Below are 25,733 nucleotides of genomic sequence, written 5' to 3'. Positions count from 1 at the left end.
GTGCACGGATTTAAGCACATTGAAAGGAAATTAATTAGTCCCTCTGGTGCAGGGACTAATGCAGGTGGTCCCAGGTGGTGGCCAGCAGAGTGGGACTGGGCAAGATGGACTGGACATCACTGGAGCCAACCTCCCGTGGTCCCTCCCCAGCCAGCCGCACCTGGGCCGGTGCTGCAGCTTAAAGGGCATCTGTGGAGTGAGTGGGGTCCCTCTAGCCGGTGAGGTCCCTCGGCCTGGCCTGCAGGGATCAGGCCAAAACCGGCTCTCTGACATCCCCCAAGGGGTCCCAGAGTGTGAGAGGAATCACAAGGAATCGGGCCCTCTCCTCTCTGGTTCTGGAGTTTGTCACCCGAGAACCACCGCTGCCAAGTGACCACAGCTCAGCAGCTCCTGTGTTGAGTGTCTGCCCCCTGGTGGTCAGTGCACGTCATAGCTACTGGCTGGTTGGACAGTCACTTAGCCTTTTATATATATAGATATCCTCGGGTGAGGATTAAAAAAAAGAAAAAAGGTAGTGTGCCATAGCTTAACATCATATTTAATGATGAAAGACTAGTTTTTTTTTTTCTCCTAAAGTCAAGAATAGGAAAAGAAAGTCCATTTTAATCACTTCTATTCAACATTGTAGAAGAGATTCTAGAAAGGACAATTAGGCAAAAAGATAAAATGCATCCAGATTGGAAAAGGAAGAAGTAAAACTATCTCTATCCATAGATGAGAAAATCCTAAGGAATCCACTAAAAACTATTAGAATTAATAAATGAGTTCAGCAAAGTTGGGGGTACAAAATCAATATACAAAAATCAATTATATTTCTATATGTTATTAATAAATAATCCAAAATTAAAGTCGAGAAAATAATAACATTTGCAATAAAATAATTATAAACAAATTTAACAAAAGATGTGCTGGAACAACTAAATATCCACATGCAAAAAAAAATATTTTTTGGACCCCTAATTTACATCAAACACAAAACTAACTCAAAATGGATCATATACCTAAATCTAAGAGCTAACACTATAAAACTTGTAGAAGAAAATCTAGGAGTATAGCTCTATGACACTAGATTAGGCACTGGTTTTTTAGCTATGACACAAAAACACAAGTGACAAAAGGAAAAATAGGTAAACTATATCACAAAACATTAAGCTTCAAATTACATCATCAATAAAATTTTTTAAGTCCATAAAAAAGACAATTATCCACTTGAAAGGAAAAAATGGGCTAAAGATTGGAATAGATATTTTCCCAAAGAAAACATACAAGTGGCCAATAAGCACATGAAAAGATGGCTAACATCATTAGTAATTAGGAAAGTGATAATTAAAACCACAATGAAATACCACTTCACACACTAAGATAGATAAAATAAGAAAAGACATCAAGTGTTGGTGAGGATGTGGAGAAACTGGAGCCCTCATGCATTGCTGGTTAGAATGTAAAATGGAGCAATCACTTTGGAAATTGATATGGCAGTTCTTCAAAATGTTAAACATAGAGTTACCATATGACCCAGTATTTCCACTCTTATGTATATATCCAAGAGAAATGAAAACATACATCCACAAATATGTATACCAGCATTATTTATAATAGCCCCAAAAGTGGAAGCCATCCAAATGTCCATCAACTGATGAATATCTAAACACAATGAAATATATCCAAAATTCAGAACATTACTTGGCAATAAAAAAAAAAATGAAGTACTGATACAGCTACGACATGGATGAATCATGAACACATTTTGCTAAGTGAAAGAAGCTAAATACTACACTTTGCATGGTTCCATTTATAATATGAAAGTCCAGAATAGGCAAATCTATAGAAGCAGAAAATAGAGTAGTTGCTTCCCAGGGCTTGCTTGGTACCTATTGGATCTAGGGTTTCTTTGGGGGAAGATAAAAATATCTTAAACTTAAACTGTGGCAATGACTGCACAAATCTGTGAATGTACTAAAAACCATGAATTGTATACTTTAAATGGGTGAATTTTATGGTCTAAGAATTAAATCTCAATAAAGATGTTTTTTAAAAATAAACTTGATATTTTTTAAATTAAAAAAAAAGCAATGGGCCTTAAAGATCAGGCAGAGCTGATTTTGATTACCAGCTCCCCCACAACTAGCTATGTGGTCTTCAGCAAGTTCCTAGACCACTCTGGACCTTAATAAATGGTAGTTTTTACAATTCAAAAGGAAAGAAAGTAATAAGAGGTGGGAATATGCAGCCTGAGGATTACAATGAAGGCAGAGCCAAGGTAATCCTCTGGGATGAAAGAAGCCCATCGAAGTTTGCCTGCTAGACTTTGATTCTTAGTCACCAGATGAAGGTACTTTTCCTAAATATCCCACACATGATGGTGCCCCAGGGCCATGTCGTGTAGTGAGTATTGACCACAATTCTTTCCGTAGGCAAGAACAGCATCCCTCCCATCAGGCAGCACTACGTGCTCCTCCCTCCCTCATCTCCCATCTTTGGCTAGATTTACAACAAAAACAGAAGCATTTACACTATTAACAGAACTGGAGGAATATAGAAGGATGCTAACAATCAAATTCCAGGCCATTTTAATCTTACACTGCTCATTTGGGAAGGTCATCCCCACCTCTACCCTGCCCTGGTGTCCATAAAGCATTAGATGCTTTGAGCTTTGCATTCTCAACAGTGTAATGAAAATAGATGTTGAATGCTAAAACATAAACATATGTGTCATTCATAATACATTCAGATGTTTTTCAATTATTCATGGTTCCTGAGAGTTACTTGACCTATCATGCATATATATCCAAGCAATGTTTGTATTAGAACCACAGCCTCAATGTACGCAATCCCAGCTCCTTGGCATTCCCATCTATGGAATTAAAATTAAATGAGTCGGTGGTCAATAAAAGTTACATGTGATTTCCATAAAATTATCTATTGTATATTGCTCTGGGGTGGAGAAAGAAGTTTGCATGGAATTGCCGAAGCTGACAGGACACAGAACGCTTGCTTTCGGATGAGGGAGTGGTGATAATTACTCTTTCCTAAGAACGAATTCATTATTTCCCTGAATAACTGGTGGTCCTGGACTTAACTTGCTGTCAAGGAAAAAAAAAATAACTCAAAGGGCCACCCTCTTTCTGTTCAAAGTCCTATTTTCTTTAAAATAAAATTTAAAAAGCTAGTGTTCTGAGCTCAAAAACAACACATTCTTCTGTTTTGATGCTTGAATAAATTTGCATGTTAACATGAATGGTTTCAACTTAAAGAATGTCAAATTAAATACAATTTGAATTTAAATCCAAGATGGAGAAAAGATATGCACAAAACAACAGATTTTCAATCTTGTCGATTTTTTTTTTCAGGAACCAGATTAGGAAAGACATAAACACACACACACACACACACACACACACACACACACACACACACACACACACTTGGTTTCAAAGAAAGGTGGCACTCAGAGGAGACAGGCACTGCCAAAGTGGAGCCCCCGCATTGTACCCCCACCTCACACACAACAGGAGTGTTTACAGATCACAGCACAAATTCTGAAGTTCTGTTTCAATGTCTGAATGCCACTATAAAACTCAGAAATACGACTCAGAAGCCATGGTCACCATCATATTCCTACCTTTGGAGGCCTACCTAGGTAAGATGAAATATAAGGAACATTATATGAGTAGCTCAAGCAAATGTAGGCATGTATTTTCTTCTGTTGGCCCTAAGAGCCATTTCTTGCCTTATCCTATGACTTCCTCATTGCCCTTAAAGGCAGTATATAAAGTGGTTAGATTTACATACCTTTGGCAATGGATCTGGGTTGAAATCCCAGATCCCCTCATTTACTTGCTGGGTGACCTCTGGCAAATGACTTAATCTGTGGACATACTTTTTTTATTAGTTTTCATTTACATACAATAGTACCAGCCTCATAAATTCATTGTGAGAATAAAATAATATAAGGTGCTTAGTACAGTGCCTTGCCTAGCACAAGCAAGCATTCGATAAAGGTTAGCTGTCATTGCTGGTTGGTATGGTTATTATTATTATATATTTAGGTGATGGAGTGCAGAGGAACCAGGCCTGACAACAGTTTCTTTCTTCTCCAACCTGCTCTCTGATATTGTCCAGATACCATCCAGGAAAGAGAGACAAATCAAGTCATGGCAAACGCCTGCTACCCATGAGCTCTGATAGCAGGACAATCAGAGATGTCATGCTCTCATTTCATTCTGTCTCGCCTCTGTCAACCCCTTCTCACAGCCCAGTCTCTGTCCATGAAGGAGTTCCCAATGAAATGACAACAGGATCTTAAGAAATAAAGAGGATAGTGAAAAAAAGCACCAGCATCTTACCTCATCCTCACTCTCAGGCATGTTGGTCCCCAATTTCTGGACAACAGTCTGGTCACTCTTCTTTAGCAATTTTTCTCGAACTTTGGTTTCATACTCAGGCCGGGAGTGTTCCTAAAACCCAAGAGTCAAAGAGTAGTTAGTAAACAGGCAGAATAGCAACCTTGGCCTGTGGGTTATAACCAGACACAACAAGTACAATAAAGTCAGGACATAGGATCAGATTCTATTGGACATAAGCTGCCACACCACATATAATCATGAGGAGTCTAGACCAAGAACACAATGTGGGAGAGAAAGGGACACACAACACTTGTTACCACACTGAAAACCAAACCTGGGCACGTTCCTGGGGATGGCACCAGTGTTGAGAAAGGAGAGAAGAAATGTTAACTTGGCAGCTGATACAAAAAGAAGCCACATGCTTTGCATAGCAGTTTGACCAAAGCCAGAGGGATGCATCTGTTCATCCCACCAACTATCTGCATACCTCAAACTTTGTTTCAACGAGCCAGATCCCAGCTGGAGAAACAGATGTGCCCCACAGCTGGGAGTTAGGGCAACAACCAAACTTCCTCCCTGCTCCATTATTCTACAAGCTAAAATGGCGACTAATAAAAATCAAAGTTAAAGGTGGCCATGGGGAATCTTAAAACTCACTTGCCTGGGCCTGTTTCCTGTACAGCCTAAGTGATTAACTCATTGGCAAGTACACCAGTGCTCAAGAGACATCACTGAGCCATTCAGCAATACAAATATGAATGGTGAGTCACCAGGCATGGGAAAGCACACCTAACTAATCAAGAAGACCATGGTCAAATCAAGTCAGATGCTGGAGCAGGAAGACGCATGACTGACTTCAAGGAGAATTTAACTGTGCACACCTGGACTCATTGGCAGTTCTTCCCCGAAGCATCCAAGGACAAATAACTACAGGTGTGAGGACTTCATGTTCCTGTATCATTTAAAAATAATTCCTAGGCAGGGATTATAACTCCATCAGAGATTCCAGAAGCCAATAAGCTAGGCTCCTGGCCTGTCTTTGGCTTTTCCAAGATGCACCATGATGTTGGAGAGGAGAAACCATGTGTGTGACTAATAAACATAACCAATACAACAGGAGATGATGCTATGTAAGTGTTTTTATGGCTCACCATCATCAACCAATCTCTTGGGAACAACCAGACCCAAGAGTCATTCCCTGGATCAGTGCAACTTCTGCTTAAGAGGCCTCCTTGTGGAACCAGCTGGACACCATAAAGACTTATTGAAAAATACTTCTTTGGGTCCTGTATGTGCTTGTTGAAGGGAGACCTGCCAGACCCAAGAGACTTTTGCTCAAAAGTGGGGCAGTCTTCAGCTCAGTGAGCCTCTCTTGTCCATAAACTTCTTTCAGTCAAGCCCTAGGTGCTCCTAGGACATCTTAGCGTGTGTGGCCTCATGTGAATACTCCATCCTCTCTGAAGGTAGAACCCATATATATATTTTCTCATTTGTCATGGAATCTATGATGCTGTTAGTCCCAGGGCATATGCTTAATGCAAAGGACTGGATAGAGTGAGCATATGTACTCAATACATTACCATGCCCATATGCTCAAAGGCAAGCTGACTAATTAGAGCAAGGAGAAGAAATCACACCGCAGACATGGAGAGCCACATAGGCTCCAGAACAAGACTAAACTGGGGATTTCACTTGCTTGGCCATAAAACATCAGGGCCACAAAGTCAGAGGTCCTGTGCCCAAGGCAAGGCCCATCAGTTACTGTAGGAGAGTGTGGAAAAGGTCTACTCTTCAAGCAGCTGCCATATTGCTTATGATATCCTTAGCAAGTGGATACTTAGGCACTTGGAAGTGCCTCTGGTCCTTCTAGCCACTGTCTTCAGCACTGCATCCAGAAATGTCCACATTATGGGTAGAACCTGTCTGATATTGACATCTGCTCTTCAGTCAATGTGGGAATAGATAACTGTGAGCAACCATGTCACGCTGTTCCTTGTCAACTTGCCAACATCGAGACTGGGCCCCTAGTTCTCAAAAGAGTCTGGAGGAAAGGCTCATTTGTTTCCATCCTTTAATTACAGGATGAAGCAAGATGTAAAACCATTTTTGCCCAACCCTGTAAGAACCTATCCTTAGCTCATGCTTCAGTTCACATGGTGTATTGGCTTACACTGTAAAGGTCTAGGGGTTTTCTTCTTCCATGGGCATCAAAGACAACAGCATCTGGCACCCATGCCTCTCCCTTGACCCTCAGAAGGCTTACAGAGGCATTCTGACATTCCCTGCTCTGGGAGAGATTCCTATTTTCTTGATTTATGCTCACTAGAACCAATGATATGAGATGTAGAAGTATGTTGAATGACATCTCAAGGCTACCACAAGGCTTGCCTCTTGTGTCATCTCTTTTCCAGAGAGGGACACTGGGATATCTGGCTACCTACCAGGACCAACTTCTTACAGCTCAAGAGCAGAGAGGGAATTTGAATTCTTAATCTCAGTGCATATCAATCATGGCTTAGCCCATAAAGTCAAGCTAGAAAAGCTGTCACAGTGAGACCTGGCCAGTGACTGGCTGATGTTACAGTGCACGTAAGTGGTCATTTCATTCAAAATGGTCTATTTGTAGCATCAAAGCAAAGCAAGGACCCAGAGAAGCATGCAAAAGAACTCACTTCTTCCTCTTCTATACCAGTCAGGTCCCAGAAGTAGCCCAATCGCATCTGTAATCTCTTCCAGTTTTCGAGAAACATGGTAGCTTTAAAGGAAAGAAAAAATTCTGTCAATTTTGAAGAATGGATTTTGAGTACTCTTTGGATTCACCAATGGTGGTGAAGAATAAACTTATAAAATTCAAATGGAGGAGCTTTCTTTAAATCTTTATTTCTTTCCTCCTACTTCTGTCTGGAACTGCTCTAAATATTCCACATCCTTAAAAGCCTAGTAGACACACACGCATATACACATATCTTTCCCCACTTCTAGGTTATGAGAAGAGGGTAAACATTGATCTCAAGAAGTGAGGAAGGATGGCAGAATAAAGAAAATAAGAATGAAAGAGTTTGTAGTCATTTTCTGACAAACTTCACTGTGTCTATGAATACATTCTTTCTTCCTGTATCTTCCTCAACACTCTCACGTTTTTTTCTCCATTTTTTTTTTTTTTTTTTTGGTCCCCAGCACCACTTCCCTTCTGTGGGCCCTAATACTTGCATTCTGAAATTATGTAACAGTCTCCTAATAGTTCTACCTAACTCCAGAGTCTCGGCCTTCCAACCCACTTTGCATGAAGCTGATAGACTAATCTTCCTTAAGTGGCACTCATTCATTCATCCATTTCTTAGCCATATTTGTTGAATGCCTACCACATATACACATCAGTCAGTCTGCCTGCTCCAACCACAGCCCCCTTGAAGGGGCATCTGAGCTGAGTCTTGAAGAACATTAGCATTCAGGCAGTAAAGAAGATGTGGAGAGAGAAAGAATACCACTATCCCCCCATTCCTCACCCCTGCTGAAACTTTCAATGGCTATTTATGGCCTAAGTTCTCTCTGGATACTGGAACCCTGTATATCTGGCCAGATTGACCTAAATCAATTCCCACCATTTATCAACGTACACCTTATGCCTGCATTGCTGCTGACGCCATCTCCTCCCTGTCCTCTTCATTCCTAACTTGTGCAAATTGTCCCCCGCTCCTGAACTACTAACCAATGTCTACCCTCATCCTTTCCTGACCAGCTCAAGTCCCACTTCTTTCATAAGATCAAGTTCAAGGGCACCCTCTCCTCCACACTCCTACTGCCCTTAAGGTCTGCTGCCCTAGAAAGGGAAGGGATATGGCCCTCCTTGAAGCCACCCATACACCTCTACACATGATAAGAATCTGATAAGAATCTGGGTGCCCTTCATTGTATGCTGCGCTGGACTGTTGGCTGCCATTCAGGTCTATAGTATAGTAATAGATCTATAAACTCTTTCTTGGCTCCTAGATGCCTGTTTACCTTGGGCACAGCACAGAACTGAGCATAACAAACACCATGGACTGGTTAAATATACAATTATTTAAAGCTTCATTTGCTTTACTTGGTACAATATGACAGTGCACTGATCTGTATGTTTTCTCCTAGGACTAGCAGAATTTTCATGTAAGTGCATCCTGACCTCCCAACACTGGCATCACCCTGGGGGATGCAATGAGACCAAGGAGGATGTCACTCCTCTTCCTATACTCCTCTCAGTGCCTGAGGAGAGTTCTGCAAGGTCCATGAAGGACAGAAGTCAGACAGTGGGAACAGGCAAGAGAAACAAAAGTGTCATTAAAAGAGGAGCCATGAGGACGAGGGAGGGCCAAACAAGCACCGATGAAGAGCTGTTCAGAGTTCCTGGTGCATATTATGTGCCAGGCACTGTGCTAAGTGCTTTGTACACATATCTCACTCACTAGTCACAGAACATTATGGGACAGGTATTACTTCACCCATTTTACAGATGAGGACAATGATGCTCAAGGGTTAAGTATTGTGCCCCAGGTTACATTGGACCTTGGGTATTGAGTTTAGCAACCCAATGCTAGATTCACATTGGATTGCTATGGGAGCCACACATTAGGCAGTCCCCTAAGTAAAAAAAAAAAAAAAAAAAAAAAGAGTTTATAAACCCTGTCCCTTTTCTTTTCAATAGGGCTTCAATCTCTTTCCAAAGTTCCCTGGAGTTTGAGGCCAAAACAGCAGAGGGGCTAGGCCCAAAGACTCCAACAGACCCAGGTTTCTCTGTCTAGTACCTTCCATGAACCCCCTGTCTCAGCAATCCCCTCTCCCACTCCACAATAGCCTGAGTCTCTTTCTGTGGAGAACCACTTTTTCTTCTCAGCCTTATTCTTGGCAGGCCTGGGCCCTGGCCCAGGCCCACCCAGCAAAGCACCACTGATCATAATAATCATGGTAACAAGAAGCATTACTATGATTTTTAATTGTAACATGTAGGCAATTATGCCCAGGGGCTCTTGGCTGCTGTTACTAAATATACAATCACATAAAACATAGCAAGGCTGTTTAAAAGACAAAACCAAACTCTACCTTTTGCCAGGAAGCTCTGACACAATCTCACCCTTTTTGCTTTCCCTACACTGCTATCTGAGAAGAAGAGAGAGGAGCCAGGGATGAGGGTAGTAAATTATTAGGCTCTCCAGAGGGGTGAGGGGTACTTGTTCATTACAGCTATTGAGAGAGAAGAGGCAGTTGTTGGGGCTTGAAAGTGGGCAAGTAAAAATGAAAACCAAGTTTCTCTACAACAAGGAATTAAGCAGCTCATCTAAGTTCTTAAGGATCATGGACCCAGTGTTACTAAGCTACAGCTATTCAATCATCGTAATATCTACAAGACAAATTAATGGCATTAGGATTGCAACATATCGAAATATGAATGCATATTCTGAGTTCCAAGTCCATTCAAGTGGATTTGTGAGTAATTACAAGATGCCCTTGCTGGATGAGGAGACAGAACTGCCTGACTTCCCAGGTAACAAACTTCAACTTCAGTCTGTTTTACTGACCATTCCTGTGAATATTTTCAGAGCTTTATGGTCACAAGTGCCATTTCCTCCTGCCTCATTCTCATGAACTGACCACTGTCTGTGTGTTCTGGGTTGCAGCTGTTTCCCCTGAGAGTAGAATGCCCTGGAAGTTGTCCTTGATGGCCTAGGAATATGGAAATCTTTCCAGTCTGGTTCTATCTCCACCCAAGTAGAGGTCCCTACAGGGAATGGAGGACAGTTGCTCCCACCAGTGCTGAGAACAGACTTCTCTCTGTCTCCTCCTCACACTTTCAGAGGTGTGACTCACGGCCCCATCCTGGTAGGTCCTCCAGGCCCCATAGAGTTGGTGATAAATCAAACAGCCTCTGTAGAAGCCACATGGCCCTACTGGTCTGTGATCCAATGGGAAAGCTAAGGGCTTGCATATCCATGATGAGTAAAAAGCAGGTGGCTACTCAAGATGGGCTGAAACATGTCGACTTAAGTCTCTTTTTTTAATACACGTGGGTGTGCCTTCTTGGAAATGCTCAGTTACCACAGGTTGTTATTCCAATTTATCCCAGTTTGTAAAAATACAAGTGTGTGTGTGTGTGTGTGTGTGTGTGTGTGTGTGTGTGTGTGTGTGTATGGTGTCAAATGGCTATGGCCTAGAGAAAGTTTATTACCCTGATACTCTGGGATGGGAGGGGCAGAAAAGAGGAGAAAGACAATGAAGGAACTCTTTGTTCTTTCCTTCACAAATCCCTTCACAAAGTGGAATACTGAAAACACCACTGTGGTATTAAGTAAAATCTCTACAGTCTATACTCATGGTATCCTAGAAATTACACTGAACCTGGAATCAGGATACCAGGTTTAGGCCCTTTACAACCAGCTAACTCTGTGACCATGGACATGAGCCCACCACTCTGCTATTTTGGGTGATAGCTATGACTTTATATGTCTTAGATGTTCCTGGAGGTACATTATGGCTGTGCTACAAGTTTTCAAAATATTCACTGGTTCAAATTCTGAATAAATCATGCATGAGACTAATACAAGGTTACTATTGCTGTATTTTTAAATATATACATATATATAGCCATGATAATATCCCTAGTTCTATTTACATATATGAGTAAAAGAGGTAAACCTATTATCCCTAAAATACTTCTTGAGATACAAGGACTAAAAACTAAAGAAAGTAAACTGAAGGATATGGCCATTAGAGCATGGTCACTGTACCCATTTCAAGGTACCACTCATATAAGTGAGCCTCATGATAACCACTTACCCCACAGAGCCATGAAGATGGAGAAGAAGACAGTGGCAGGATTGTCAAATAGGTGGCTGGCCCGCGCTGTACCACAGGCTGAGCTGAGGTTCCAGTAATCACAGGACTTGTCACACAGGGGACACATGGTGAAGGCATTCTGCTGGTCACACATCTCTTTGCTGCAGTAGACAGAGGCTACTGGGTCAGGTGGAGCTCACACAGGACCCACCCCAAACAAATCACCCCCAAGACATCTCCCACTTCTGAATCCATGGCTGAGCTTATCAATGCCATACATGAGGTGTATTAAAGAAGGGATTGGATTTTTCACTTTGAGAGTGTTATTTTTACGATTTGTCCAAAAAAAAAAAAAAATAGATAGGCCACCTTTTGAGGTATGGAGGCCCCACCATTAGAAGTGCCCAAACAGAAAGTTAGTGATCATCTGTCAAAGATGTACACTGAAAGATGGCTTATAAAACCCCCTTCAAAAACTGTGGAGTGTGTGAGGTTGATAGAAAGCACCAACAACTGTGATTAAATCAACCGCCTGAAGTTAGATTTCATCATCACTCAAGCATAGACTGTCTTCTTAAACCTACAGTCTGTCTTATAAATGTGTGACACTGGTCACAAGCTCTTTCTTCTGGAAGTAGAAGCTATGTGAAGAAGAATGGAGTCAGATATGGATTGGAAGACTTTTTCTAAGTACATCTGCATTTGTAGAATGGGGATTAATAACCTCAACCTAATAAAAATTATCATGACCATGAAATGGGATTAGGGGAAATGAAAGAATGAGGTAAATTTTTCCAAAGTCTAGATTCTATGATCTTCGAGAGAGAAGCATGAGTCAAATAACCATCGTCTATATTCTAACCAATTCTCAGTACATTTCTATTTAATGGACTGATGAATATATTTGAAATTCCATTCCTTCATTAGGTGATTAGCTGAACCCAATAAACTTAGGCTCATATGAGTGCTTATAAATAAGAACCAAGGAACTACCAGCCCTAACTGGCCTCCTAATATCTCTCCACACCACTTATTGGCAGGAAAAGTAATGAACTTATCATTCTGGTGTGTAATAGTCCTCCTGGGGAATGGGTAAAGGGTTAGGCTTTTGGTTTGGAGGAAAATGGTGGAGAACTCAAGATTTCATGAAAATGAAGCTCTGGGGAGGTATGGGACCCTACACTGGAAACCACAGCTGTGTTTTCTCCAGAAAGAGGCAGCAGAGGGAGCTGCAGAGCATGGCTGGCAAGTGGGAGGCCACTACCAGGGTGAGTAAGCTGGTACCCTGTGTGTTAAACAAGTGCTTAGATTTAACCCAGAAGTCAAGGAATGCCTGGATCTAGTTTTCCTTTATTAAGAAGTTGAAGGGTTTAACTGAGGGCTGTCACTGTCTGTCAAATGCCAGCTTTCACGCTCGTTTTTAATGAGCTATTAAGTCCACAGCAGGGAAAGGCCCTGTGTGAGAGAATGGGAAGGCCCTGTGTGAGAGAATGGAAACTAGGTCTCCGAGGATAAACCTTGGTTCCTCCACTGACTTGCTGCTAAGCTCTCCACTGGCAAGTGTCAATAGCAGTGACTCATTCACATCCACAACATTAAAGAGTAACATCTTGTTAATAAGTTCAGCTGTGCTAGCTTCACCTGAGCAAATTCTTATTGTTCACTCGAGAGCCTGGTTTATTTCAAGTCTTCGGGGTCAGATAAGTGTTCGCTGTGTAGTTGAGAAGAAGTTGCTATTTTCAGAAAGGAGAGGGCCCTCTTGGAAAGCAAATTCACACAGAAAATTGTTGGTTTGTATAAATTCTAGTAAAGCGCTGTGCCTTGAAGCTGTGCCTGAGAACATCTGAGTAGGACTTTGTTCTTCAGGGGCTTTTTTACACATAGATTGTGGGAGGGATAACCCCAGTCAGCCTAATCTTAATCAAATCTAATCAGTGCGAAAAGGTCAGGAATGAAAAAGTATTAGCAACCAACTTGGTGCAAAGTATTTTGAAACTTAAGCACTATGTTAAATTACTGGTTTTAAAATTAGAGTACAGTCAAGTATCAATCATTTGTATAAAATTACAGCCACTGTGGCACAGATACTCCCCATATCATTTAAATTGGAAGTCAGATGTTTTGTAGGTATTAATGGTTGTTTTTGGTTTTGGTTTTGGATGCAAGCAATTTGAACAGAATTCTGAAGAAATTCTACCTCAGGGTGACATTCAAATGACTGAATTCTCTAGAAAAGCTGAAAGATGAGGGAAGCTCACCTAGAATTGAAATCATGTCTAGATTATTCACTGGCTGCATAATCTACAGATTCCTAGTTAGAAGTAACTGTGGCTATAAATCTAATAGTGTATTTCTTCAATCTATCATTTCTCTAGAAAGCATAGGTTGATGTAAAAACCCAGCATTGAGTGGTTTTCTCAATGAGTGACTCATGGCTCACAGGTTGGGTGTTATAGGACTGTGCTAGCAGAAAGAGAGGAGGTGCAATGAAGCAATTATTCAGACAGAACATCTGTTATTAAGGTTCAGACCTAAAGTAACCAATTTTTTTCAATATGGTTTAGATTAATCAACTTTTTAAAAATGCTCCAGTCTTTCCTACCCATGTAAGCAAATGCCTAACAAATGGAACCAATCCCTTGGTGAGCAGAGGAAAGTTCTATAGATGTATCATGCACATATGGAATTATTACTTACAAATGATACTTGTATCTCACATATCAAATTTATTGGCAATAAAAGGTACCATTTAAAGTTCCACGTAATGTAAAATTTCTGGTTTTGATTTTGTACTGTAGTTATACAAGATATAACCATCAGGGGAAACCAGGCAAAGGGTATATTGCACCTCTCAGTACTATCTTGGCAACTTCCTGAATCTACAATGTGTTCAAAATAAAAAGATTTTAAAAAGCAATACATAGGTAGTAACTTCCCAGCTTAATGCCAAAATTAGAAACCTCTGAAATAATCTCAGGAATAGTGCAAGTTTTTAATTATGCTTAGGAGTGGATGGTAGACACAGAGTCTGAAAAAATGTGAATTTATTTAGATTTAGTATTGGGATTTGGAGGCCATTCCTTTGTTGATAGGAGTGATATTTTGTGAGTTTCCATCAGGCCCACAGAGCTTGGACTTTTGATGGGTATACAATTCTGATTTAAGAACAGTTCTTTAAACAATTCTTCACAATATAATTAATTTTTTCTATCATTTATACCTTCTTGATTTGTCATGTCCTATCACAAATCTGAAAAAGTGACAATCAAAATTTCAATTTTTAAGAGTCAATTTCAAACTTTTTGACTATGACCTACAGTTTGAAAGTCTTTTACATCATATTCCAGTAGGAAAAAACGTACATACCATCTTCTTATAAACATACTCATACAACAATACTTACACTTTCTTTTTGTGATGAATACTAATATTATACATCATTCTACTATATCTTATCTTATTCTATTTCACTTAAAAGATAACCATTAAATTGATTCCATAACTCACAAATGGGATGCTACCCATGGTTTTTAAAACAGCATACACTCTGATAGGCATCTACAATGATAATAATCACATTTTACATGCCTACACATCTGTACATATATGATGTGTGCATGTGCATAGATATATGTCTTTGCAGCATGTACAGATGATAGTCAATTCCAGCTGCAATGGTCACTGTCATATGTATTCCCATATGGGCACAAGTTCTAAGTCTTGATGTAAACCAGCATACTGACGCCCCACCCATTATACTGGCATTGGTTCTTTAAGCACAGTATAGAGCAGGAGTGGGCAAACTTTTTGACTCGAGGGCCACAATGGGTTCTTAAACTGGACCAGAGGGCCGGAACAAAAGCATGGATGGAGTGTTTGTGTGAACTAATATAAATTCAAAGTAAAGGAGCGGAGGGGAGAGCAAGAGAACCAGAAAGAACAGCCTCCTCCGGCCCGCGGGCCGTAGTTTGCCCACGGCTGGTATAGAGATTTCTAGTTTTGATCAACCTGGGGTTCAGCTCTCTAGGGATCACAACTGAGCAAGAGAAGCATGGAATCCGTGTTTTCTGAGAATGCATCAGACAAGGCCAGTTGAAGTTCTTGGCTGCCAGGGGGAATATGAGCTCTCTGGAAGACTTCACAGCTTATTGGAAAAAGCAAAACTTTGGAGCAGCAGGAGGCCAAATCTCAACCCTGACAATTAGTAGTTGTTGAAGTTGAACAAGTTATATGACCTCATTTATAGTCAATTTCTCCAACTCTGTTAGGCGAAAATAATAACTACCTTATATAGAGTTTACAATGTTGATTTCTACAGCATCAAAGAAACTAGTGCATAAAACCACCTAGCACCATGCCTGGCACAAGTTGGTATTTGGTAAGTATTGGTTCTTCCCTGATGCCAGAGGGCAAAGAAAGTAAGCACTATTTTTAAGTGCTTACTTTCTTTGTAGGCTTTCTCTTCCTCATAAGGACTAGACTTTGTTCCATTTCTTGGTTCTCCAAGAGCTCCACCATGGGAACTGTCACTACCTGTAGTTTCCAACTCCTGAACCAGAGGCCTTCCTCAGTTCCAGAGCTGCCTGCTTCTACAGCCTCACAGCATTTTATCCCAACAGTGTTTGACCGAAAGACATGTGATCTCTACCCAATACCACTCAATACTTCCTGCCTTGGATCTTATGGGAAAATATGGGGGAGGGGGAGCGTGAATCATGAAGTTAAGTGGGGCAAAGCATTTCTCAGGCACAATTTTTTCATCAGGCTTTATCCACCTGTCCAAATCAGACATGGCTCTGGAGAAGAGCTTTACTAGGAAAGAATGTGGGTCACGCCCAGCATGGCTATGAAGCCATTCCCAGAATCTGTAGCTCCCAGATCTGGCTCGGGAGAAAAGTTGTGTGTGTAGTAAGGGAAGAAGAAGGATAGAGGGTGAGGACTTTGGAAGGAGATGTGTGAAATGTACTTGAAACTAAGATGAAACTCCAAACTACTAACATGGGAATTGAGCCTTTTTCTTTAAAATTGTCTTACCTGGGAATATCTTCTTCAATTGTTGCACATCCATAAAGAAACACAATCACACCAATTATAGAAGATGGGATGAGGAATGATGTATATAATCCCAGCCAAGCAAAATACAGTCCAATTTTTTCTCCAAAATACTTTCTGGAAAATAAATTATAACACATTTTAAGAGCATCATAGATGGAAAAAGCATCCTCCAGTGTGGATTAACAAAACAAAACAAAAACAAACAAACAAAAAAAGAACATCATATACTTGCCTCATTTCTGTTAGTTCTAAACCTGACAATGGGTCAGCATAAATAAAAAAGGAATGGAAGTTACATGAGGAAAGGGGGGCCTCAGTACAAGGTCTTTTGTGAAATTAATTACATTTCATTGGAATAACATATACACACCTGTCCTGGCTGATCATGTGAAATAGCTACAAGAAGGAATTCAGCCCTAACAACAAACAAAAAATATTCCATAAATTTTAGCATATTCACCAGACAAACATGAATAACACATCATCATTTCATGAGTGCCATGAAACCCACAGAAAAATGCTTTTTGGAACTAGCTTATGTAAACAACACACACAAATTATATACTTGAGGATGTACACTTATGTACACAAATTAACATAAACATACTCACAGAAAAATGATTAGAATAAATTTGATAAAATAGTAGTAATATTTTCTTTGGCTAATAAAATTATGGGTGGTTTTTTATTTCTTTGGTTTTATATCTTTCCGTATTTTTAATTATCTACTTATTAATGAATTACTCTTATAATTTTAAAAAATGATTCATTTTAAAAAGAAAATTTACCAACCCATATCTTTTTTTTATCCCCAGCTCATAAAGTTAGTAAATTATCACACTAAGCCTCTAAAAAGAGTTTTTTCCTTAAATAAATATTGGTTATGGACACCTGATGAGAAAAATATAATCCACAGAGGAGCAGCGTATTTTATTTCTCAAGTGACTCTGACATAAAATCCAGGAGGGAAATGGGAACTCAGCCTACTCTGTGATGGAAGCATGAAGAGTGAGAAGAACAGTGAGCAGTCTCTTGATCCACTACCAGTGGGGCTGCTCTCAGTTAGGATGCAGACAACTGAGAGAAAATGTAGCATCCACCCTAATGACAAGAGAAATACGGATAATCTGTGAAATCAGAACATTTTTTTGAATGCATCAGAAAGTGGAAGCTGCAAGAAACCAGGTGAACTAAATTTTGAAGAGAGAGAGAAGCCCCTCCAAGGAAAAGTGAGACATATAAACAGCTTCACATTTGGCAGAGCCTGGGAGGAGTAGTCTCCATAAGCGTGAGTAAGAAGAGATAGAGAGAAAAATGTTAACTTCTGGAAGGCTGAGTGTAGGTTAGCGTGACAGGTTAGAATAACCGGGAGCTCCAGACACAAGATGAGTTTGCACTCATTCATAAGATCCTATCCAACGACCACCACCCAGTAGTCATGAGGAGGATAATGGGTAAGTTAGGAAAATGGAGAGAGCTCCTTTAGTTCCACACAGCCATAAAAGCCCACCCATCTCCCAGGACCATTTCCCATTCAGACAAAAAACCTAAAGCACTGAATAATAAGGTCAGCAGTCTGCTGATGGGGGAGGGCCAAAAGGGACACCACTCTGTGGTAAAGGGCTGCTGAAAGCCGAGGGTTTTCAGGAACAGCGAGAACAAATTCCCATCCCTCCATGGCCCACACAAAGTATATGGTAATAGCATCCCATGGAAGAAGAAATTTGAACTCTGTGGTCCAGTGAAGGTGATGCTAGCAATGGCAAAATCAAACCTAGCTCATCTTCTGACTGTATTGACTCCAATTATGTTTGAAAAAAGAAACCCAAATGACTGATAAACATATAAAAAGGTGCTCAACTGTGTTAATCATCAGATCGCCAGATAAATTCAAATAAAATCACAATGCAATACCTCTACATATTTGTGAGAATGGCAAAATGAGAAAGAAGAAAATACCAAGTGTTGGCAAAATGTGGGGAAACCAGGACACTCACATGGTGTTGGTGGGATGTATACAGATTGAACCACTTAGGAAAAACTGCTTAGTGGTATCTACTACAACTGATCCAACAACTCTACTCCTAAGTATATGCCAACTACGAATGAATATATGTGCATCAAAAGATATGTTATACAAGAATATTCACAGCAGCACTATTTATAATAGCCTCAAACTAGAAACTACCCAAATGCCTATAAATAACAGAACTGATAAATATGTTGTGATATACTTGCCCATGAAAATGAACAAATTACAGGAATTCCCAACAATATGAACAAATATCACAAACACAATGCTGAACAAAATAAGCCAGACACTACAGAATGTATATACTGTATTTATCTATATGAAGTTCAAAAACAAAATAACTGTGCTAGAAGTCCAGATAGTAGTTAGCCTTAGGAAGGCAGTGACTAGAAGGGAGTTAGTGGGGTAAGGGGGGGACCTTTGGGGTACTAATAATGTTTTTCTTTGATCTGGGTACTGGTTGTATGGGTGTGTTCACTTTGCAAAAATTCAGCAAGCTGTATATTTATTGTATTAAAGTATGTATAACATACTTTTATTTTAAAGTGGTTTTAAAAAGATACCACATGTGCTATAATCTGCAGGCCAACAGATTCCCTGAAGATCATTTGTCTTCAAGTCAGACAGCATTTAATCCATGTCAGACATACATATCTTTCAGGCCCAGTCTGTCACCAGACCTAAAGAGGAGTTTTCACCTGAATGAAGCACAAAGACCAGGCTAACAAAAGACAAGGCTTCCAGAACACGGAGGCCAGCCCTGAAATGCAAGGTTGGCATTTGACCAGGCAGCCCAAGGCAGTGATGGAGGCTGAAGGATGTCTGCACCATTCCCAAGTGATCAGGTCAGAAGTTGAGCAAGAGATGATTAGCATGGAGTAGACGAGCCAGCGGGGCATGTTCCATGGGAGCCGGCCCTGTCAGCTGGAGAAGGGAACTTCTGTTCTCAACTCCTGCCAGGCCCACATCACCTTCCTTCCTGGTTTCACAAAAAGCTGTCAGGCTTTCCTGGCCCCTCAGGGGATGGATTAAAGGCAAACAGATTTGGGTGCCCTTAGCAGCATTATGGGTAGGTGCCCAGAGAGAAAGTGCTGAGCCTTTAATTAAAGTTCACCATGGTTGATTCTCTGAAAGACAATCTGGAATTTCCCCAGCTACTGACAGAGCCAGGCAAGCCAGCAAAGGCTCTCCTGGGTGAAACCAGGAGATGGGAGCCAACGTGGGTGAAATAGTCAGTCAATTCAAGGCTCAAGCTCCCTATCAAAATGGTCTCCCCCAGCTGAAGGCTTTCCCCACCACCATTCCCTTTACAAGGTGGGTCCAGCTGAGGAAAAAGTGTGTGCACCCTTCTGATGAGAGGAGAGGGAACTTCTGATACCAGGGCTGTCCCCTGGGAAATTCCTGGTTTAGACCTTTGAGCCCTGCACTGGTCAAAACCCCAATTTCATTTTTTCCTGCCGTCCCCCATTTGGGCTTTGCTCCAATTCCTTGGCCTCTTATGTTCCTCATACACATCACATCTGCTTCCATCTCAGGGCCCTTGCTATGGCTGTGCCCTCCGCCTGGAACTCTCCTTCCTCCGACCTCACACTCACTTCCTCAGTCTCTGCTCCAACATCACCTCCTCAGAAAGGCCTTCTTTAATCATCCCCTCCCAAACATCTCCTAACCTCTCACCTTGCTTCATTTCTTTTTCATAACACCATTACCTGACATTGTTTTCTAAATGTGTTGGTGTTTTTGTCCATTTCTGCTGCTAGAATGTAAGCTCCATGAGAGCAGACACTTTTTCTCTCCTATTCACTATTTTGCCTAGAATATGCCTGGGACATAGCAGTGGCTTAATAAGCATTTGTTTAATGGATGGCTGAATCCTCACAATAACACCCATAATGGGGTTACTAGGCCTGTCCCTCTTCTATGTAGAGGTTGAGCATAGCTCAGAGAAGTTGAGTAACTTGTGTAAAGTAACACAGCAAACCTGATAGAATCCAGACTCCAATTCTGAGCTGCCTGATTTCAAGCCTATACGTTAACCATGACATGTGTCTCATAGGTCACAGAGTAGATGATTATGCAGATTTCAGCCTCCCAGTTTGCAAAGTATTATGATTTGTTTTCAATTTTAGTAGAAAACTGAAAAGAACCCTATCAATCATCCAAAACTAAATTCTCCATTCAGTGATTTACAAAATCCTATACCCTCCAGAAGCTCATTCACATCAGAAAAGGCAGTCACAGCACGTGTTCCAATTTCTATTTGTTAAATAAGCAATACATAAAATGATTATTTAGACACTTTCTGTTTATTAATGAGCAGCATGAGAGCTTCCAAGTACACATCAGATGGTGATTAGAGACACATGCTCAGGGCTAGTCCCCCAATCATTTATCACCCAGTGGTTTTGGCCATTGTACATTGTTTTCATTTTCATTCTTAAATATTGTTTGGGTTTTGTTTTTGTTTTTTACTCACAACCAATCTTTAAATAAAGATGGGAACATAAAGAACATCAGTGGTGAAATATAGCATGTCAATGAGAGCATAAAAATGGCAAGAAAGAATTAGATAAATTAGCCTCAATGATATTCACATAGATCCATAAATGCATACAACTGATCAATTTATTATATGGTGTATAAAGATATGTCATTATAAAAAACCAATGTTAAAAGAAGGGGGGTTATTATATCCAATTGGCTCTTAGTTATTGGGAGTTTAAGATTGTCTCCAACTACTATGTATAATTGGCAGAAAAATCCTTGCAAATATAGCCTAAAACTTTTAGCTCGTCATTTAGGAATGAAGGATAAATATTAGCTAATAAACCAGCTAAACTTTTCACTCAAACTACAAATATGCCAAATTTCAGATAGAAAAGTATGTGTTTTTTTCTATTTTGAAACTATAATATGATGGTAAATTTTAATCTAATTTTATATATATATATCACTAGAGGCCCAGTGCATGAAATTCGTGCACGGGGGGCAGGGGTGTCCCTCAGCCCAGCCTGCACCCTCTCCAATCTGGGACCCCTCAAGGGATGTCCGACTGCCCATTTAGGCCCGATCCCACGGGGCAGTCAGACAGCCCTCTCACAATCCAGGACTGCTGCTGCCCAACCGCTCGCCTGCCTACTTGCATGATTGCCCCTAACCACTTCTGCCTTACAGCCTGATCACCCCCTAATCACTCCCCTGCCAGCCTGATCGATGCCTAACTGCTCCCCTGCCAGCCCGATTGCCCCCAACTGCCCTCCCCTGCTGGCCCAGTCATCCCTAACTTCCCTCCCTTGCCAGCCTGGTCACCCCTAACTGCCCTCCCCTGCTGGCCCAACTGCCCCTAACTGCCCTCCCCTGTCAGCCTGGTCACCCCTAATGACCTCCCCTGCTGGCCCGATTGCCCCTAACTGCCCTCCCCTGCTGGCCTGGTCACCCCTAACTGCCCTCCCCTGCCAGCCTCATTGCCCCTAACTGCTATCCCCTGCTGGCCTGGTCACCCCCAACTTTCCTTCCCTGCAGGCCTGGTCCCCCCCAACTGCCCTCCCCTGCAGGCCTGGTCCTCCCCAACTGTCCTCCCCTGCAGGCCTGGTCACTCCCAACTGCCCTCCTCTGCCAGCCTGGTCACCCCTAACTGCCCACCCCTGCAGGCCTGGTCCCCCCCTCAACTGCCTTCCCTTGCAGGCCTGGTCCCTCCCAACTGCCCTCCCCTGCTGGCCTGATCACCCACAACTGCCCTCAGCTGCCGGCCATCTTGTGGTGGTCATCTTGTATGTTGGAGTGATGGTCAATTTGCATATTACCTCTTTACTATATAGGATTACTCAAACCAAAGATGACATTCCGCTATTTAAAAATGTATTTGCTGGGACATATTTTCTTGTACAATTTAATGTAATAACATAAACAGTGTGTGCTACCTTTGTTAAAAAGGAAAAGAATAAACTTGTCTTTATGTATGAATAATATTATAAAAGACTGTATGTAATGAATTTTATAGTACAATATCCATTTAAAATATTTTAGAATCATTTCTTCATAATTTTCTACGCAATATTGACTTAAAAACAATTCCTAAGGGAGTTCAGGGGATTAAACCTGTGTTGCCATGAAGGTGGCTTGTGTGAAGCTGCAGACCCTTTCTCCACCCAGCGCCACCAGCTCTGTGTCCTAACAGAGTGACTTCAGTGGACTGTGTCAATCAGACCTCCTGTCTCTCTGCCTGTTGCACTGGCCAGTGGGGAGGCACCAGCAGGAAATGGAAGGATGGTTGAATAAAGACCATGGGGCATTGATTCCTCCAACGGTCTGACCTGGGTTGGCAGTGGGGGCGGGCCACAGCTCCTGTCAGAGGCTTACCTGTGTGGTAGCTTCAGCACCGCTCTCTCTAGTTCCATAATCACAACCTCCTCTTGCTCCTTTTGGCCTAAATGTGCTACCAACTCCCCACTGTTGCTGATCCCTGGGGTGTTCCCATCCCTTGTGGATTTCCCTTTATCATTAACTGCTTACTTGAGTGTCTTACTTCTTTTTTAAATAATACAAAGTTCAAAAGTCAAAAAAGGGAATGGGAGGATTTACAAGTTTCTGATCTGTTACAATTCTCTCATTTTACAGATTAGAGAACTGGGACTGAAGGACATTACCAGATTTGTCCAAAATCACCACCAATAACTAGGCAGAGCCACAAGTAGAAACCAGAGCTTAACATGGGGAAAATAAAGACTATACATTGTTAGGATTGTTAGAAGAGTTGTATGAGTTAATATATCAATTTCTTGAAACAGCACTTAGCACATAGTAAATATGCAGAAATGATAGTTATCATCATCACCACCATCATCATCATCATCATCACCATCACCATCAGCAGCACCAGCGTGTGCTAATTCTCAACCCAGTTGAGAAAATAAAGGAGATAAAGACTTAAAAATATGCAATCCTTCTTGCATAAATATTCTAAAATTAATCCTGTTTGGTATATGGAAAAACCAAAGCCCCCTTCAGTATGATGAAAAAGAGGTTCTGGGGTTCATGATGTGCTGAGAGCCCAGGGTAAATTCAGCCCCCTATGACCACTTGGCCAAGTACCCTGTTCAGCAAACACCCTGCACAGCTGTCACAGAATGGCCCTGCTTCAAGGTCTCCCAGCAAGTAGGTGCCACTATTAAATGAAAATGACCTTCATCTCACTGAGTTAGAAATATCATCTGAGACAGCACAAGAAAAGTGCTTTTAAAATTCTAAAGCAAAATATACCAGCACAAGTTACTGTGGCTTCCTTACTCCACATTTTTCCAAAAAGAAAAGAGGCCAGAGATTTTAATAAAAAGAGGTTGAATAATTATTTTGACTTTGCTGTTCCATAATGTGTGTGGGTGACAGAAAAAAATAAACCTTCTCCATATGACTAAAGAATTGTTCTTCAGTGTTCTCCAATATTCTCAAGGGGGAGAAAGACCAGTACTATGACATGTATCAATCATGCCAAGTACCAGTTACATTTTATGTTGAAAGTTTGATGAAGAAATGTCTTGATGCAAAACATAGCATTTACTGAAAGCTCATGGACAATGTTGGTGCTGATGTTTTTGAAGAACACCTGATGCCATGGTAGAACCACGAAGAAAACTGAATTAGAGCCTAGCCTCCCAAGCTACATCTGTTCTTCAACAAGACATGGCCATGTCCATCCTGAGCTCTGTAGCCTCTGTTCCTCCCTCAGTGTTCATACATGTGAAATCTCAACTCTGGTTGTTTTTCTTTCAAATCCCAGGTTAATTCTCACCTTAAAATAACCCTGTTTTTTCTGTCCTGGAGCATTGACCTTTTTTAGATAACTTCTCTTCTCCCAGATTTGCTCCCTTCTCATCCACCAAGGAAGGGAAGAAGAGCACCTATATGGCTTTTTACATACATAAATAGTTTAATCCCTACACTGTGAGTCAGGTTGTATTCCCTCAATTTTCATATAAGGAAAACAAGCTTCAAAGTTTATCTCATGCCCAAGTCCACATTTAGTTAGCCACACATCTGAATTTCCAACCAAAGTCTATCTTGAGAGTCTTTGATCCTTTTCACTGGCCCACTGTTTTGCCAATTCCAAATCCTTTCTTTCCACTGCTAATTGTACCTCTCTCCTCTACCACTAGAATATGACTAATGGACAAGAGAATAGGAATAATTGTATATAACACACACATACACACAAAGAAAATACAAAATGGGAAAAATCTCCATTGTCTCATCTTGACCCAGAAGATCACTATGTACCCATGAGTCATGTTAAAAATTATAGAAGAATAAAATAAAAAACTTCCAAATTGTTTTTCCAACTATTACGCATTAGCCTGAGCACCATAAATCTTTTCCTTAGTCAGAATAGTTTCTCCCTCTACTTTCACCAAGGTGGACCTCCTTTGCCTCTGAGAATGTCCACTACCTTAGCTGCAGCCTTTGGTGTGGTGAGCAGTAAATGATAGTAAAGAACTAAAGAGCATGGGCTCAACACTTTGATATAATAGTGTTTTGAAAAGCTAATACCATCTAAACTATATCCTCACATACCCTGATTGAGGGTAAAGATTCTTAGGCTTGCCAAGGCTATATGGGAGACTCTCAAAAAGTCTTCCTCAAGCCCATCCCATTTTTCCAACCCAATGATTCCTCCCTCAGACCCCTCACCAGCAATGAATATTATTGATGGACATATGTCTTCATAACTCACTTGTTACATTCTACAACTTAGTTCCTCTGCATTGTACTGCTGCTTGATTTTATAACCAATGACCCTAAAAATCTGCACCACACTTTATAATGTATAGGTACCTTCACACACCCTGAAGGTCACAGGTTTAAACAACTGGCCCAAAGCCAAGCAGCTACGACGGAGGATGCTGGGACTGATGCTGTCTTTTGCTTTCATTGCCTGAGTTCATTCACTTCTACTCTCTTATTATTTAAGTGGTTGTGTCTTATCTCCCCAGCCTTGCTGCAAGCATCTCAAGGGCTTATATTATATTTTTCTGCCCGCCCCCCTGGGTATTATACAATGCTCTGTCCTTTCCCAACACATGATGAATCCTTTTTAAATGCATGAATGATGAACATGTGAAGTGAGTACTTCTGTGAGTCAGGTAATGGCAAGAAAGCTTCAGGTGATTTGCATGAAAGCCACTTAGGAATAAAGCCATCAGAGGCAGCACCAGTCTCTGTGCCCAGGCTCCTGATTCCCTGGAATAATGTACATATGGGTAGCCTTTGTCTCCCCATGAGCTTTCTCCCAGCATCTTTTAACTTAAGGACTAGAGGAAGAGGGACTTCTTAGATGCCCAGTGCTTTCTTCTCATTAGTATACCAATGTAGAATCCTAGCAGAACTTGAGGCTTAAGTCAAAGGTTATATGCTTTCAGATCACTAGCATAGATCCTGAGCTACCTGAGTACAGAACAATGCTATAACCTGGAGGACCACTCCAAAATTTGAGGACAGAT

General features: G+C 41.1%; 1 protein-coding gene across 1 annotated transcript in view; it reads right to left on the bottom strand.

Moving 5' to 3' along the window:
* Window positions 1–25,733, bottom strand: part of ANO2 (anoctamin 2) — a 310,827-nt gene that overhangs the window by 137,108 nt on the left and 147,986 nt on the right. Inside the window, exons 11-14 of the mRNA XM_080659102.1 lie at window positions 16,188–16,322; window positions 11,154–11,314; window positions 7,019–7,101; window positions 4,347–4,457 (exon numbers count right to left, since the gene is read on the bottom strand). Coding sequence (XP_080515228.1) covers window positions 4,347–4,457; window positions 7,019–7,101; window positions 11,154–11,314; window positions 16,188–16,322 — 490 coding nt within the window. The remainder of the gene's footprint in view (window positions 1–4,346; window positions 4,458–7,018; window positions 7,102–11,153; window positions 11,315–16,187; window positions 16,323–25,733) is intronic.

Source organism: Plecotus auritus (genome assembly GCF_963455305.1).
Source record: "Plecotus auritus genome assembly, chromosome: 3".
NCBI lineage: Eukaryota > Metazoa > Chordata > Mammalia > Chiroptera > Vespertilionidae > Plecotus > Plecotus auritus.
Note: the sequence above shows the minus strand (reverse complement) of the source record. Positions and strands in the feature narration are given on the sequence as shown.